The sequence below is a fragment of the Pantherophis guttatus genome, chromosome 6, assembly GCF_059756535.1.
Source record: "Pantherophis guttatus breed Tessera chromosome 6, ASM5975653v1, whole genome shotgun sequence".
In the NCBI taxonomy this organism is placed as follows: Eukaryota; Metazoa; Chordata; class Lepidosauria; order Squamata; family Colubridae; genus Pantherophis; species Pantherophis guttatus.
In genome coordinates, this window is record NC_142068.1 from 105,422,270 (window position 1) to 105,437,500 (window position 15,231).

Sequence of the window (15,231 nt, forward strand, 5' to 3'; positions counted from 1 at the left end):
TAAAGTTGATTTTGTTCTTAGAAACTGGCTGCACTATTGCATCAGCCCTTTTGTGCGATGCCCTTGAGCATTAGCTTTCAAAATAAAGTAAATTTTGGGTCCAACTCAGCTGGCAGCTATTTCAGATCTGTGACATGCTCTAGCATTAATTGACCCCCGAGTTTTGTCTTTCATCACTATACAAACAAATATCAGATTTATTTGTTATTTCAGCCATAGGTGCCATGTATTCCCTGCATGGAGCTCCCAAAACTCTCAATTCTAGATGACTGATTTAATTCCATCTCTGCTCCTGTTATTTTGAATCACATGGGGATTATTTCCCTTTCATTTCCCTACAGAAAATTTCCCAACGATCTTTGACTGCAAGAACTACTTGAATTATCCAGGGATCCCTCCTGAGAGGGAGAATTATGATAAAAGTTTCAGCTCTGCTCTTTGGCTGAATCCTCCAGGGGAGACTTTGGGCAGAGAAATATGGAGTTTTGGGACAGGCAGAGTCTGTGCTCTTGAATGTACGTCTCTCTCCTTTCCAGGTGAAGCTGAGTGTTTCTTTGTGTTGAGAAAAAGCAACTGGATGTTCCACCTTGTGAGAGTCCTTTGATTCTTCCAATTCTTCTTTAGAAACAGGAAAGGGATTCATTGATTCATACCATGAATTATGGACCTCCAGCTTCTGCTTCTGATGTTGCTTTTGTCCCATCCAGTCTCTGGAAAGCTGAGAATGAAATGCCCGCTGAGTTTGGAGAACCAGGATGGAAAACCATGGAGTTATTACAGACCAGGAGACCACCTGATCAGTATAGTCACCAATGGAAAGGAAAGATTGCATGCAAAGTTGCTTTTCAACATGGCTCCTTCTCTTCAGTTTGTTTTCCATGATCCGTAAGTCATTCAGGGTGATAGAGTTACACTCACTCCATTCTAACACTCTCCTTCTTTTCTCTTTTTTATTTTTCATTTCTTCCTATATTGGGGAATATGTCTAATTTCCTGAATGATTTTGATTTCCATGGCTTTTCTCTTTGGTCTGATTTTGTGAAAGAGACTCAAAAAGGGGTCTGAAAAAAAGCTGAAAGGGGTGCAGATTATTTTCCTCTCTCTGTTCAGTCTTTAATTTATCACTTGAATAATGGATTTTATTTAAAGTAGTGGTGGAATCAGTTGTAGTTGCTGTACCTCAGCCCATTCCCATATTTGTGTAACTGATCATGGCTTTTGGATCGATGTTGGCTTAAGGCTCAGTAGGCTTGTGGAGGATTATATATATTATATATAACAAAAGTATTTGTTGTGGCTGTTGATTATAATATTTTTTAAACAATAGGAATTCTTATGTTTTTTCATATGGCTTGATTTTAATTTTTTCCATTCAAATGGTCAACAAGAATTCCCAGTTCCTACACAATCTCACACTGGGGTACAACATCCATGACAACTATTGGAGCACTTTCCACACCTCAGATGCCTTGGTGGACATGCTCTCCACTGGAGAAGCCAATGTCCCCAACTACGGCTGTGGAAGGAGGGAGAACCTCCTGGCTCTTCTTGATACAGCTGACAGAGACATCTCCATCCAGATGTCAACATTAGGAGGCACCTACAAAGTCCCACAGGTTTGTGTGTGTTTTTCTCATTCTGGTAAAGTGAGGGGTGGGTGGTGGTGAGTGAGCAATAGATGCAATCATGTCTTCTCCATGGAATTCAAAAGCTGCTTTTCTCCATATTAGCAAAAACATCAATATTTTACCCCATTATGTTCATGTTGAGAGGCCTGAAATGCAAGCAATACGTTCCCTGGAGAAGACATTCTACCAACTATTTAACTGATCAGAAAATATCCCTGGTTGTTGGGGCCTCTATTGGCATCTTCATTTTCACACATAAATGATGCCTGCCCTATCCACTCAAATTGAAGTTGGCAATAGAAGCATTTTATCCATCTAGAATGTGGAATAAAAATTACTCTAGCAATTATAGGCCAAATAGACTAGCAGATATTGTGGCTAAAATTTATGCCATGATCTTCTTAGTTAAACTTGAGAAAAATTCATTCCTTGCAGAAGAAGGAGAAGGTTTTAGGTAGAATTAAAAGCTATATAGATATTATAAGAAATAATGCATGTTAATAATCTAATATTGGCAACAAATTTGTCCTGAAATATCTTATCTATATCAATGAGGTAAAACAAGATATGCTGCTTTCTAGATGTTAGTGCAACATTTGACTCAATAAACAAAGAAATCTGATGGAGAAAATGGATGGCCCTCAAAATGGAGCTCAGCCTGTTGGCCCTGATCCAAGCCCTTGTTTAAGAGGGAGGTTTGGGCTCAATGGAGCCATGAGAAGAAGGATCTATGCTTACCAAGGGGGAAGGGAAAGATGCATATTTGAACCCTTGTTCTTCAGTCGAGATATGAATGACTTACTAGGACTAATGCAGGGTCAAAAAACAAATCATAAATAAATGTTATTTCATTCTTTGACAAAAATGACTAAATTAGTCGACCAAGGAAATGCAGTGCATGTAGTATACAGTACTTGGATTTCAGAAAGGCTTTGATAAAATAAACCCAACCTATTTCTCAGGAAGCTGAAAATATGTGGGATAGACAGCATCACCCCCAGATGGAGTCAGCCTGTGGTCCTCAATGGAACTACGGCTGCATATTATATTATAAGAATGATGTAGAGACTCTGGAAAGAGTGCAGAAAAGATGATTAAGGGCCTGGAGACTAGAACATTGAGGAACAGTTGCAGGAATTCAGTATGTCTAGTCTAGTGAAAAGGACTAAGGATGACATCATAGCAATGTACCAATATTGTAGGGGCTGCCATAGAGAAGAGGAGGTCCACCTATTTTCCAAAGTACTAGAAGGCAAGACAAGAAACAAAGGAGGGAAACTAATCAAGGAGAGAAACAACCTAGAACTAAGGAGAAATTTTCTAATGATGAGGAATGGAACGTCTCCCCTTCAGAAATTGTAGGTGGTCCATCACTGGAGGCTTTTAAGAAGAGACTGGACAGCCACTTGTCTGGAATAGTATAGATAGATACAGATTAACAGAGCTGGAAGGGACCTTGTAGGTCATCTAGTCCAAGCAGACCCTACACCATTTCTGACAGAGACGGTCCAGTCTCTTCTTGAAAGCTTCCAGTGATGAAGCTCCCACAACTTCTGAAGGCAACTTTATCTCTTTATTTCCAGGTTGAATCTCTCCTTGTTCAGTTTCCATCCATTATTCCTTGTCCTGCCTTTGTCCGGCCTTTGGGTGCTTTGGAAAACAGCTTGACCCCCTCCTCTCTGTGGCAGCCCCTCAAATATTGGAAGACTGCTATCATGTCTCCCCTGGTCCTTCTCTTCACTAGTCCAGCCATGCCCAGTTCCTGCAACTGTTCATTGTATGTTTTAGCCTCCAGTCCCCTAATCCTCTTGGTTGCTCTAAATTCCTATTGGAATACACTGATTTATACAGATAATGTGATATTATCATACTTACACATTGGATTGTATAGACTTGGATTGTTTTTGTCTTAATAATTATCTGATAATTTATAAAACAAGTTCAAAAGTTATGGTCTTTGTGAAATGACATCATAGCCATAGATGGTCAGCCAATAGAGCCAGTAACACCTTTCCTTACCTGGGGTTGTTTTCTCTGAGCCTGAAACTTGGCTCCCTCATCATCCAAGGAGCTCAGTTAGAGAAAAGGCAGGAGTGAAAGTGGTGCTTAAATGAAAACCTCATAGCTCTCCAGCTTCCTCAGTCCCAATGATTAAAGTATCTGAGGCCCAGTTTTCCCCCCATGTTCTTACATCAATCTGATGTTTGGGGCTCCAGAGAGAAACCACCAGCAGAACCAACGCAATCTCAGCCTCTGAGGAGGATCTTGGGGTGGGTAAAAGGGCTCCAGCTGCTGCCCTCAGAGCTGATTTATTTTATTTTATTTAAATTTGTATACCGCCCTTCTCCTACTGGACTAAGGGCGGTGCACAGCCAAGTAAAAAATATTTCAATACAAAATTAAAAAATTTAAAAGAATTATACACTTTGGCCGAAAATTTAAAAACCTCGCAACTAAAACCCATTAGACAATTAAAAATCTAATATCTCAAAAAAAAAAGGGGGGGGGGTCACGCCAGCCCTGCTTGATGGAAAAGAAAAGTTTTTAGGGGACAGCGAAAAGCCCGGAGATCTGGTATCCTCCGTATCTCCGGGGGCAAATAGTTCCAGAGGGTGAGTGCTGCCACAGAGAAGGCCCTCCCCCTGGGGGTCACCAGCCGACATTGCCTGGCTGATGGCACCCTGAGGAGTCCCTCTCTGTGGGAGCGTACTGGCCGGTGGGAGGCTAATGGCGGCAGAAGGCGGTCCTGCAAATACCCATGTCCAATGCCATGGAGCGCTTTAAAGGTGGTAACCAGCACCTTGAAGCGCACCCGGAAGTCCACCGGGAGCCAATGCAGCTCACACAGGAGAGGTGTCACATGGGAGAGCCCCCTCGCTCCCATAATCCCCCGTGCGGCCGCATTCTGCCCCAGCTGGAGCCTCTGGGTGCACCTCAAGGGGAGCCCCATGTAGAGAGCATTGCAGTAGTCCAGGCGGGAAGTGACGAGTGCCTGAGTGACTGAGCATAAGGAGTCCCGATCCAGAAAGGGACGCAACTGGCGAATCAGGCGAACCTGATAAAAAGCCCCCCTGGCCACGGCCATCATATGCTCTTCAAAAGACAGCCGTGCGTCCAGGAGGACACCCAAGTTGCGAGCCGTCTGAGTCATGAGTCAGAGCCTCAGGAAATGGCCCAAGCTCCATCTGGAACCTATCAGGATCCATCAGGCACCTGGGCCGGAACCATCTGGTTTTTTCCACCTTCCTGCGGTGGGGTGTGGCGGTTAGAAAGTCAAGCCTAAGAAGGGAATGATCCAACCATGACAAGGGCTCAATCGCTACCGCCCCTATCTCAAGATCATTCGTCCACTGCCCAGAGACAAAAATCAAGTCCTCCTGTGTGAGTGGGTCCATGAATTAGCTGGGTCAGGTCCATGGCCATCATGGAAGCCATGAACTCCCGAGCCACCTCAGACGTTTTGCCAACGAAACGTTAGGAATTTAGGAATTTACACAATTTCTCCTTTGTCTAAATTCAGAAAATATGGGCATTGGCATAAAATTTAATCTATGGAAACTGACAGACTCTGAAAATTGTGGCTGTTGGAACAGAGAAAACTTCAATTAAAGACCAAACTTGGATTTTGACAAATCTTATTAGGGTTTGAGGTCTGCTTGTTTCTTGTATAACTGGAGAAAGAAGTTAAAAAAATTTCCTCCATAAAGAATCTGGGATACAGAACCAAAAAAAGATGCAGCAATCCTCGAAAATTATAATAGGCCCTTTATTGGAATAAAATACTCCAGTTGGCATTTGCACTTGTTAATCTAATTGTGGTCAACTGTAGGGGTGATACAGTAATATGATTTACATTTTTATTGTTTTATTTATTTATTTATTTATTTATTGATTGATTGATTGATTGATTGATTGATTGCGATTTATATGCCGCCTTTCTCCCTAGGGACTCAAGGCGGCTTACAAAATGACAACTTCAATACAAATCACAATACAATACCAAATTAAAATCAGTAACCCAATTAAAAAACGATTTAAAATTATACCAGTGTACCCCCAAACGGATCAGTTTAATTGGCGGAAGAGCCACGTCTTCAGCTCGTGACAGAAGGAAAGAAGGTCGGGGGCTGTCCTGAACTCAGTGGGCAATCCATTCCAGAGGGTCGGGGCTCCCACAGAGAATGCCCTCCCCCTGGGGGTCGTCAGCCAACATTGTTTGGCCAACGGCACCCTGAGGAGGCCGACTCTGTGAGAGCGCACAGGACGATGGGAGAACGGCTGGAGATGGTCCTGCAAGTACCCCGGACCTAAGCCATGAAGGGCTTTATAGGTGAGCACCAGCACCTTGAAATGTATCCGGAGTGCCACCGGTAGCCAGTGCAGCTCACGCAGGAGAGGTGTTACACGGGAGTATCTAGACGCCCCCGTAACTACCCGCGCAGCTGCATTTTGGACTAGCTGAAGCCTCCGGACACATCTCAAGGGCAGCCCCATGTAGAGGGTGTTACAGTAGTCCAACCTAGAGGTAACAAGGGCGTGAGTGACCGTGGCGAGGGCATCCCAGTCTAGGAACGGGCGCAACTGGCGCACAAGACGGACCGGTGCGAAGGCCCCCCTGGTTACGGCCATCAGATGGTCATCTAAAGACAGCCGAGAATCCAGGAGGACACCCAAGTTGCGGACCCTATCGGAGGGAGCAAGGGTTTCACCTCCGATCATTAAGGATGGAACCTCCAGATCCCAGGATGACAGCATCCACAGCCACTCAGTCTTGGAAGGGTTGAGTCTAAGCCTGTTCCTCCCCATCCAAACCCGCACCGCTTCCAGGCAGTGGGACATCACGGAAAGGGCATCCCTAGGGTGGTCAGGGGTGGAAATGTAAAGCTGGGTATCATCAGCATATTGATGATACCTCACCCCAAAACCACGGATGATCTCACCCAGCGGTTTCATATAGATATTAAAGAGCAGAGGAGAGAGAACCGAGCCCTGAGGCACCCCACAAGTGAGAGGCCTCTGGGAGGATCCCTGACCCCCCGCCCAAACAGACTGCAGACAGCCCGAGAAATAGGAGGAGAACCACTGTAAAACAGTGCCTCCTAACCCTATCCCCCTGAGCCGCTGCAGCAGGATACCATGGTCGATGGTATCGAACGCCGCTGAGAGGTCAAGAAGGACCAGGATGGAGGAGCAACCCCCATCCCTGGCCCGCCAGAGATCATTTACTAGGGCGACCAATGCCGTTTCCATGCTGTGGCCACGCCTGAAACCAGATTGGTAAGGATCCAGGTAGTCAGTTTCCTCCAGGAATTGAGGGAATTGCTGTGCCACCACGGACTCAACAACCTTCGCTAAAAAGCGAAGGTTGGAGACTGGATGGTAGTTGTTAAGTACGTCAGGATCCAGGTTAGGCTTCTTAAGGAGGGGTCGAACCACCGCCTCTTTAAGCGCAGCAGGAAAGACCCCTTCCTTTAGTGAAGCGTTGACAATAGCCTGGATCCAGTCTCCAGTCACCTCCCTGGCTGCCAAAACAAGCCAGGAGGGACAAGGGTCCAGTAAACATGTGGAAGACCCCAGCCTACTCATAATCCTGTCCACGTCATCCAATGAAACAGGCTCAAACTCAACCCAGATGTCTCCACCGAGACTAGGCCCTGTCACCTCAACGGACTCTGTCCAGTCGGAGTCCAACCCGGTCCGAATCTGAGTGATTTTATCTTGCAGAAATTGTGCAAAGTCCTCAGCACGGCCCTGTAAGGGGTCCTCCCTCGCTAACTGATTAAGGAGTGAGCAGGTCACTCTAAACAGGGCCGCTGGGCGATTTTCTGCAGATGCAATGAGAGTGGCGAAATAGTTACGTTTCGCTACTTCGATCACCACAAGATAAGACCTAATATGGGTTCTTAGTTGTGTTCAGTCGGACTCGGATCGGGAGGATCTCCAACCACCCTCCAGGCGTCTTTTCCGACGCTTCATTTCACTGAGCTCCGCGGTAAACCAAGGAGCCGCCCGGGATCTGCGTCAGATCAGAGGCCGCAAAGGCGCGATTCGATCCAGGGCCCCCACCGCAGCCTGTTACAGGCGCCTGGGGCGGAACCATCTTACTGGTTCCGCACCCCTGCAACGGGGGATGGCGGAGGAAAAGTCAAGTCTAAGGAGGGACTGATCGGTCCATGACAGAGGGTCAATAGATAGAGTCCCCTCCCCACGATCATTTATCCACTGTCCAGAGAGGAAAATAAGGTCGAGTGTTTTGCTTATTATTTTCCATTATTATGATACAATCTTGCTAATATTCTGTCTTTAATATTTTAAACAATGTCTGATTAACAAACTATTCTAATACATTCATGAGAACCAGGTTGGATTTATTAAAATCTAATATTTTGGATTTGATCTGATCCCAAATGTAACACAGCATTCTTCTTTGCTTTTTCAGATCAGTCATACAATTGTTTCAGAGGCTGTGAGTGATAAAAGTCAATTCCCCCTTTTCCACCAGATGTTCCCCAAAGAAGGATTCCACTACTCAGCAATTGTCCACCTGCTCCTCCACTTCAGATGGACCCTGATTGGCCTCTTTGCTTCAGACACAGAGAAGGGAGAGAATTTCATGAGGATTTTTCCTCCTGTGCTTGTCAGGAAAGGAATTTGTGTGGTTATATCACAACTGTTCTCAACAACTGGATATACATCATACCTCAGGGATTCCCTCTCTAAGTGGAGACAAGTCAACGTCTTTGTTTACTTCATGGAATATGAGTCCATTTGGGACAGAATTCTTCCTTTTCATTTAACGTTTATGCGTCTGCCAGGACCCATTGAAGGGAAAGTCTGGATCCTCACAAATTTTTGGGGGTATCCAATGAACAAGCATAGACTTCTCAAATACATCCATAGTATTTGGAACTTTGGTTATCTGCCAAAAGAAAGGCCAAAAGATTCTGCCTTTGAACCCTGTTTCTTTGTGGAAGAAAAGTTTCAAGATTATTATTTCCGCTGTTCTCTTTCAAAGAACGTCTTTTCTGTCAAAGGCCGTAGAAGATGCACCCAGAAAGCCCCACTGGAGACCCAGGAGAAAAGAAACAGGATCCGGGCCCCAAATTACTATAAATATTACAGTATGATGAAGACTCTGGCCCAGGCCTTGAATGCCGCTTATTCCTCCAGGTCGAGGAGGAGAAGGATGGAGGGAGAAACGACTTTGGAGTCTCCAAGTCTGCAGCCGTGGCAGGTATGGGGGTCCTGATATGGATCCATTAATCTTAGATCCTTTGGAGGAGGAATCCAGAGGAGAAGGAGGCGAACCTTCTCAACAGATCTGGCCAATATAATTCCTCAGGGAATAATAGTTCCAAAGAGTAGATACCATGGCATTTTAATATTAAACTCTGCTAATTTGAAAATGCTGTGTTCTTTTTTGAAATGAATTCCCATATTTGTGGGTTTGTGATGAGCATGGTGGAATTTCCCCTTTGTTCCGTCCCCACTGCAGGTGGGTCTGTGTGCAGCTCGACAGGCAGCTAAACCCCCCTCTTCTCCTCCAGTGAAAGGAAGCCTGGGGTGGATCTGGGTGTTTCCTTGGGAGAAAAGGGCACGGAGAAACTGAGGAGATGCAAAGAGTGAGAATCAAAGATAAATAGGAGATAGGCAGCATTAACTAACAGCCAACAAAGAAGCAGCTGGAACCTCTCCAAGGATGCTCCGTGTGAGGGACGGAGGCCTCCGGATGACCATGTGTCTCGGTCAAACCGGCTGCTTCCGTCTCCTCCAAAGGCTGAGAGAAAAGGGAGTCTGGCTTCAGACCATACAGTGAGGCTTATCTGTCCCTGGCCACTCAGTGGGGCTAGAGCAACAACAGCACAATAGATACATGTTGTGGCATGACAACTTTTATAAATTTGGAGGTGACTCTGAGACCATCTAGCCCAACCCCTCCTCTCTGCAGGAATCCCAGTTAAAGCTTCTCTGACTGATGGCTGCTCAGTCTTTGCACTCAGATAATCCATGAAGAGGAGACTGAACTTCTCTGCTTCACTGGCTCAGCTCTAAAACAGCTCCTCCTTTTATCCTATTTTTTTTTCTCCTTCAGCTAAAATCTCCTTTTTTGTAACTGAATTCATTTTTCCGTGTTTGACACTCTGGAATAATAGTGAGCAGATCTTACACTCGTGTGTAACCTGTGTCAGTGATTGGAAGAGGGCTGCATCCTCCCTTCTCCAACCGAGAGATTGTGTCAGTTGGAAAAGGGGCTCCCAGACTCCTCCTGATCTTCAGCTCTTCTCCTTGTTCTCTTTCCTCAAGGCTAAGAGCAGCTCCTTTGATCTCTTCCTTGGCTTATTTCTCCTTCCCTGAAGTTCACACGTAGATTTTGTGCAAATTCTCCTCCAAGTGTGATGCCTGCAAGAGGACCTGGTCCTTGAGTTGGGGTCTCCCCAAACCAAAACATTCACTTCCTGAGATTCTTAAGGCTGCAATTCCCTTCTTTCCATGAACATCTCCCTGCTGACTCATAGTCTGTTTCCAGTTAACTACGATTTTGAGATCATTTAAACAAACATAAATATCAAGTTTGGTGTCCCTCATCTTTCTTCCAGTCCGTCATTCGTGTTCTTATATGATACTCTATTGTTAGTCAAGTCCTAGTTGCTAAAAATCAGATTTTTTCTATTGCTTTTTACTCATGTACCCTTCTCTGTGTCCTAATCATAAATATTGGTTCTGGAAACTTGATATTCCTCTTATTAAATTTTATTTTATTCAAAAAGGTAAAATACAAGTTTTGGAAAATAAAACTATTACAAAGACAAAAATAACTAGACAATTTTTAAAAAAAATTATGCATTAAAAACAGACAAAAACTTGCATATTGTCCCCCCACTTGAATACAATACAGCAATAATAGTTTCTCCCCCTTGAAAAATAGACCCACAGTTATAAACTACACATCTATTTGCAACTACTTGACCTGTCATCTATCTGCGGTATATAAAAAATGTAGTTAACAGGCAATCCAACAATAAAATTAAATTTAAAAACTTCAAAATGGTCTGTTATCTGCTATTGTATTTAACTCAGAGAAAATTTACAGGAGCTTCTTATCTACCACAGACCACCACAATCATTACCTCTGATCCATCCAGAATCTGTCCAGGTTTAAACATCTCTGTTTGATTCTTAATAATAATGCATTTCCTTAAATTTTTAATTAGGATCTTTCCCAACAACTGCTTTCCATTCCCCAAACTCATAGGACCTTCTATAAATTGAAACACAATGACTCTTAAGACTTGTTTTCCAGTTAAATATGACAAGTTTATTTCCCAATCTCCCTCAAGCTTCTTGAAAGAATCCATTTTATCAGCCATCCGTTCTGGATCAGAGAAGAGGGGAGAATCCTGCAGCTGCATAATGGGAGAGAAAGAAACTCAGAAAGGATCCTGGCTAACTTTTCAGGCTGAGAAAAGAGTTGGTGGGAGATTTCTTCTTTCAGATTTGCAAAATTTTGTTAATGTTGCATTAAAATTAAATAGAATTAGCACATCTGGAGGTGTTTTCCATCAGGATGACCAGGGAGAAGATTAGCCTGACAACTTTCTTCTTGATCAACCCATGCTTTCTGGGAATCAACCTGTTGTTTTCAAAGAATTTATGAATCATCTTTTTCCTCTCTGTTCATTTTATATGTCATCTGCTCTAGAATGGTCGCTATAATTGCCCAATTGTGTCCATTATATTTTCTCTCTATTTTGTCAGTATATGATGGACACATCTTTCTCAAACTTTCTCATTCACTTATGAAGATAATGGCAGTATTTGTATCCTATTTAACCATATTTGGAGATTGTATGAAGATTGGACAATTGTAGAAGAAAGATTCAATGTGGCATAAGAAACAAATTTTTCTACTTTTTAAATTCCTGGATGTTCCCATTCTAGTTTCATCCCTTTCTGGAGAAGAACGAGTTTTTCAATATTTCTGAGAGAAAACTGTATTTGGACCAAAATGGAGAAATAACGGCAGATCTGGGCATCAAAATCTTCTTGGTTCTCCCCAAGGAGGATGTCAGGAGAGAGACTCTGGCATATTTTGAGAGACAGAGACTTTCTATAGACCAAGATGCTCTTTCACAGCTAAAGTTGCTCAATAAGGTGAGAGAAATTTTGGTGTCTTTTTTCTGTTTTCCAAAGCCTGAGGTCCCATTTCAAGTGGGCAAAGCCTAGAGTCTCCAGGGTGGTTGGCCTCCCATGCCAGGTGGTGTCATCTAATGGAAGTTCTTCAACAGATGGGACTTAAGTGAAATGGCTTTGTCATGTTTTATGGAAGCCTTTCAAGATCTTACTGGTCAGAGGTTTCCTTCTTCATCACAGTTTAATTTCATATTATAAAAGCTAATGGAAAGAAGTTTCCTAGATCTTTTACAGTAAACTTTATTCTCAGTTTTAATATGAATAGATCATCATACTTAAAAAAATCAATTCCATTTCTCTAGACTTTATTAAATAGAAAAGTACTTTATTGTAATGTTAAATTCTGAAAGCAAAAGGGAGGAACTAAAGGACAAATCTGCCAGTTGTTTTATCTCCTGCATCTGTTTAGAAGTAGTCAGAGGTTTCCTATTTACCTCAGTCAAGACCAGAGGCTACTTGTCTCCATCCATTTCTGCCTCCATTTTCCATGGATGGAGAGTCCTAATCTCTTTTCTTTGGCATTCCTTGTTTTTCTGCTCAGTCCCTGCCTCAGTCCAAATGTGTGGAAAGTTGTCATCCTGGATTTGTCAAGAGGGCTCGAGAAGGAGAGCCAGTTTGCTGCTATGACTGCGTTCCTTGTCCAGAGGGGACCTTCTCCACTCAGGAAGGTGGGTCACACTGAGGAAAATGGGATCCATCCAGAACATTTTCATGAAAGTGGAAGTTAAAAGACAGATTGAAGCTCACCTCATTTTTTTTATTTTTAACCTTCATAATTTCTTACCTAAATGGAAGTAAATCAAAAAGACTTTGAAGGAGGGGTTGGGAAGAGATGGGAGCTGAGAGATAGTGGCTGACCCAAACATATCTATTCAGATTTCATGTTTAAAGTGAAAATTTCTCTTTAGTGTGGATGTATCCTGCCACATTTAACTCTCTGGGACCATCCGAGTTCTTTGAAACTTGAAGAACTGCCTTAGGTCCATCACCTGGAAGGATTACTATGATATCTTCTACATGGGCCTCCCCTTGAGGATCTCCGAGTTGTTGGTCCACAGGGAGGTAGTGTGGACAGTCATGGGGGAACCTCATTACACAAATATTCTGACAGCCAATTAGATATCCCAGGATAGGAACCCTCTGAGTCAATATATAAAGAAGTGCCATGGGTCAGGTCTCAGGATGTTTGCTTAGAAAGATTAGCTGATTCATTATTAACCTCTAATAATGTAGGTTCCTATGAAGATTCTGCACATTAACCAGGAAATAATTAACATCCTAGGACTTCATCCAGTTTCATAGACTTCACTCTACATTTGTTTGAAAATACCTATTCTTTTGGTGAAATTGTTAAGAAACACATCTTAGAAAGTGATCCTGCTATCAGTTTAAGATCTTTGTTGAAAGATAAAAGGATACAATATTAAATAAATATTATTTTTTGGCTTTCTCAGATACACAAATATGCACCAAGTGTCCAGATGATAAACATCCAAATAAGAACAGAGTCCAATGTATCTCCAAAGTTATAACCTTCCTGTCTTATGAAGAACATCTGGGCATCATCCTGGTCTCTTTTGCCCTTCTCTTCTTCCTAACCACAGGTCTTGTTTTAATCATCTTCATTAAATACCGAGAAACTCCCCTTGTCAAAGCCAACAACCGGGACCTCTCCTACATCCTCCTGGTCTCCCTCCTGCTTTGCTTCTTGTCTCCTTTTCTCTTCATTGGTCAACCAAGGAAAGCCACCTGCCTTCTCCGGCAAATGGTTTTCAGCCTCATCTTCTCAGTTGCCATTTCTTCTCTCTTGGCCAAAACCATCACGGTGGTTCTGGCTTTCCTGGCCACAAAACCAGGAAACCAAGTGAAGAGATGGTTGGGGAAGAGCTTGGCCAACTCCATCATCTTCTCTTGTTCTGCTATCCAAATTGTCATTTGGTCCACCTGGCTGGGAGTTTCTCCCCCCTTCCCTGACTCTGACCTCCACTCCCAGCCTGGAGAGATCATCCTGCAATGCAACGAAGGGGCCGTTGTCATGTTCTACGTCACCCTCAGCTACATGGGCTTCCTGGCTGCCATCTGCTTCACGGTGGCTTTCCTGGCCAGGAATCTGCCTGGAGCCTTCAACGAAGCCAAGCTGATCACCTTCAGCATGCTGGTCTTCTGCAGTGTCTGGGTGACTTTTGTGCCCACCTACCTGAGCACCAAAGGGAAATCCATGGTGGCTGTGCAGGTCTTCTCCATCCTGGCCTCCAGTGCTGGTCTGCTGGGCTGCATCTTCATCCCCAAGTGCTGCATTATCCTTCTGAGGCCAGACCTCAACACAAAGGAGCAGCTCACAGCCAGAACAAATGTAAAAACATGAGATATAACACCATTATGATACTGGAGAATTGTTAGTTTCTTTTAATTGAAGGGAGATATTAAGTCCTTATATAGAAGTCAAAGAAAATCATATCTATATGTTTCACAATGGAAATTTTTGAATAACTGGAATTCTTGTTGTTCCCTCCCCTTTCAATAAATCTTGCTAAAGAGAACTCTGAAAGTTATTCGGAGGAATTTGCCAGCTATTTTATGTGACATTTATAGAAAATAATGTGGGCACTTGTTCCTACTGACAGCAGCTAAAAGTGTGTGTGTGTGTGAGAGAGAGAGAGAGCAGGAAAAGAGGCCAGGAGGAAGCTGTGGGAACCAAGCACCAGCCTGATTGCCTGATCCCCTCCGTGAGAATGTCGGAATGATGTGAAATATGCCATGTTTGACCAGCTGTCAGATGGGGAGGGAAATCTTCATCACTCTTATACAATTCTTTCTTGATTTCCTGATAAAAGCTCCTTTGCAGAAAGAATTTGGCAGAACAGCTGTCTGGGATTTCAGTTTGGGATTGTTTTTATTTTGGTACATTAAATAATTTAATTACACTAAAATAATAAAAAAGTAAATAAAGAAATAAAATGTGTAAAGAAATTTCAACTTTACACTTTGTATATTTTTTTCTTTCCTCAACCAGAGAAAGAAAATAGCAGTTTTCAGGCCCTTTAATTTTCAACTCCACAATTTCTGCCTAAAGCATTTTTTCTGCTCCTCTTCCAAGCTTGTCTTGTCTGCGAAGGGCTGGACAAGATGTCCAGAGAAAGGGGACCTTGAGACTCTCCCCAGGAGGAGGTAGAAGGCAGTGGTGAAATTCAAAAATTTTCCCTACCGGTTCTGTGGGCGTGGCTTGGTGGGTGTGGCTTGGTGGTCATGTGACTGGGTAGCCATGGCTTGGTGGTCATGTGACCAGGAAAACCCACTATCAGACTTTACACAAAAATAACACAAAAGCTATGCAACTGACTGCGACACAATGCAAAAGCAGCTGGACTTCACACAAAATGTCTGTCACAGAGAGCTCAAAAACAAACTATCA

General features: G+C 43.3%; 1 protein-coding gene across 1 annotated transcript; it reads left to right on the plus strand.

Moving 5' to 3' along the window:
- The first annotated feature begins 373 nt into the window (after nt 1-373).
- Nucleotides 374-14,969, plus strand: LOC132710306 (vomeronasal type-2 receptor 26-like). The gene is made up of 6 exons (XM_087872378.1): nt 374-885; nt 1,328-1,616; nt 8,068-8,862; nt 11,568-11,780; nt 12,361-12,487; nt 14,917-14,969. The coding sequence occupies exons 1-6, from the start codon at nt 662-664 to the stop codon at nt 14,967-14,969; spliced, it is 1,701 nt and encodes a 566-aa protein (XP_087728504.1). The 5' UTR covers nt 374-661.
- Nucleotides 14,970-15,231: the final 262 nt, after the last annotated feature.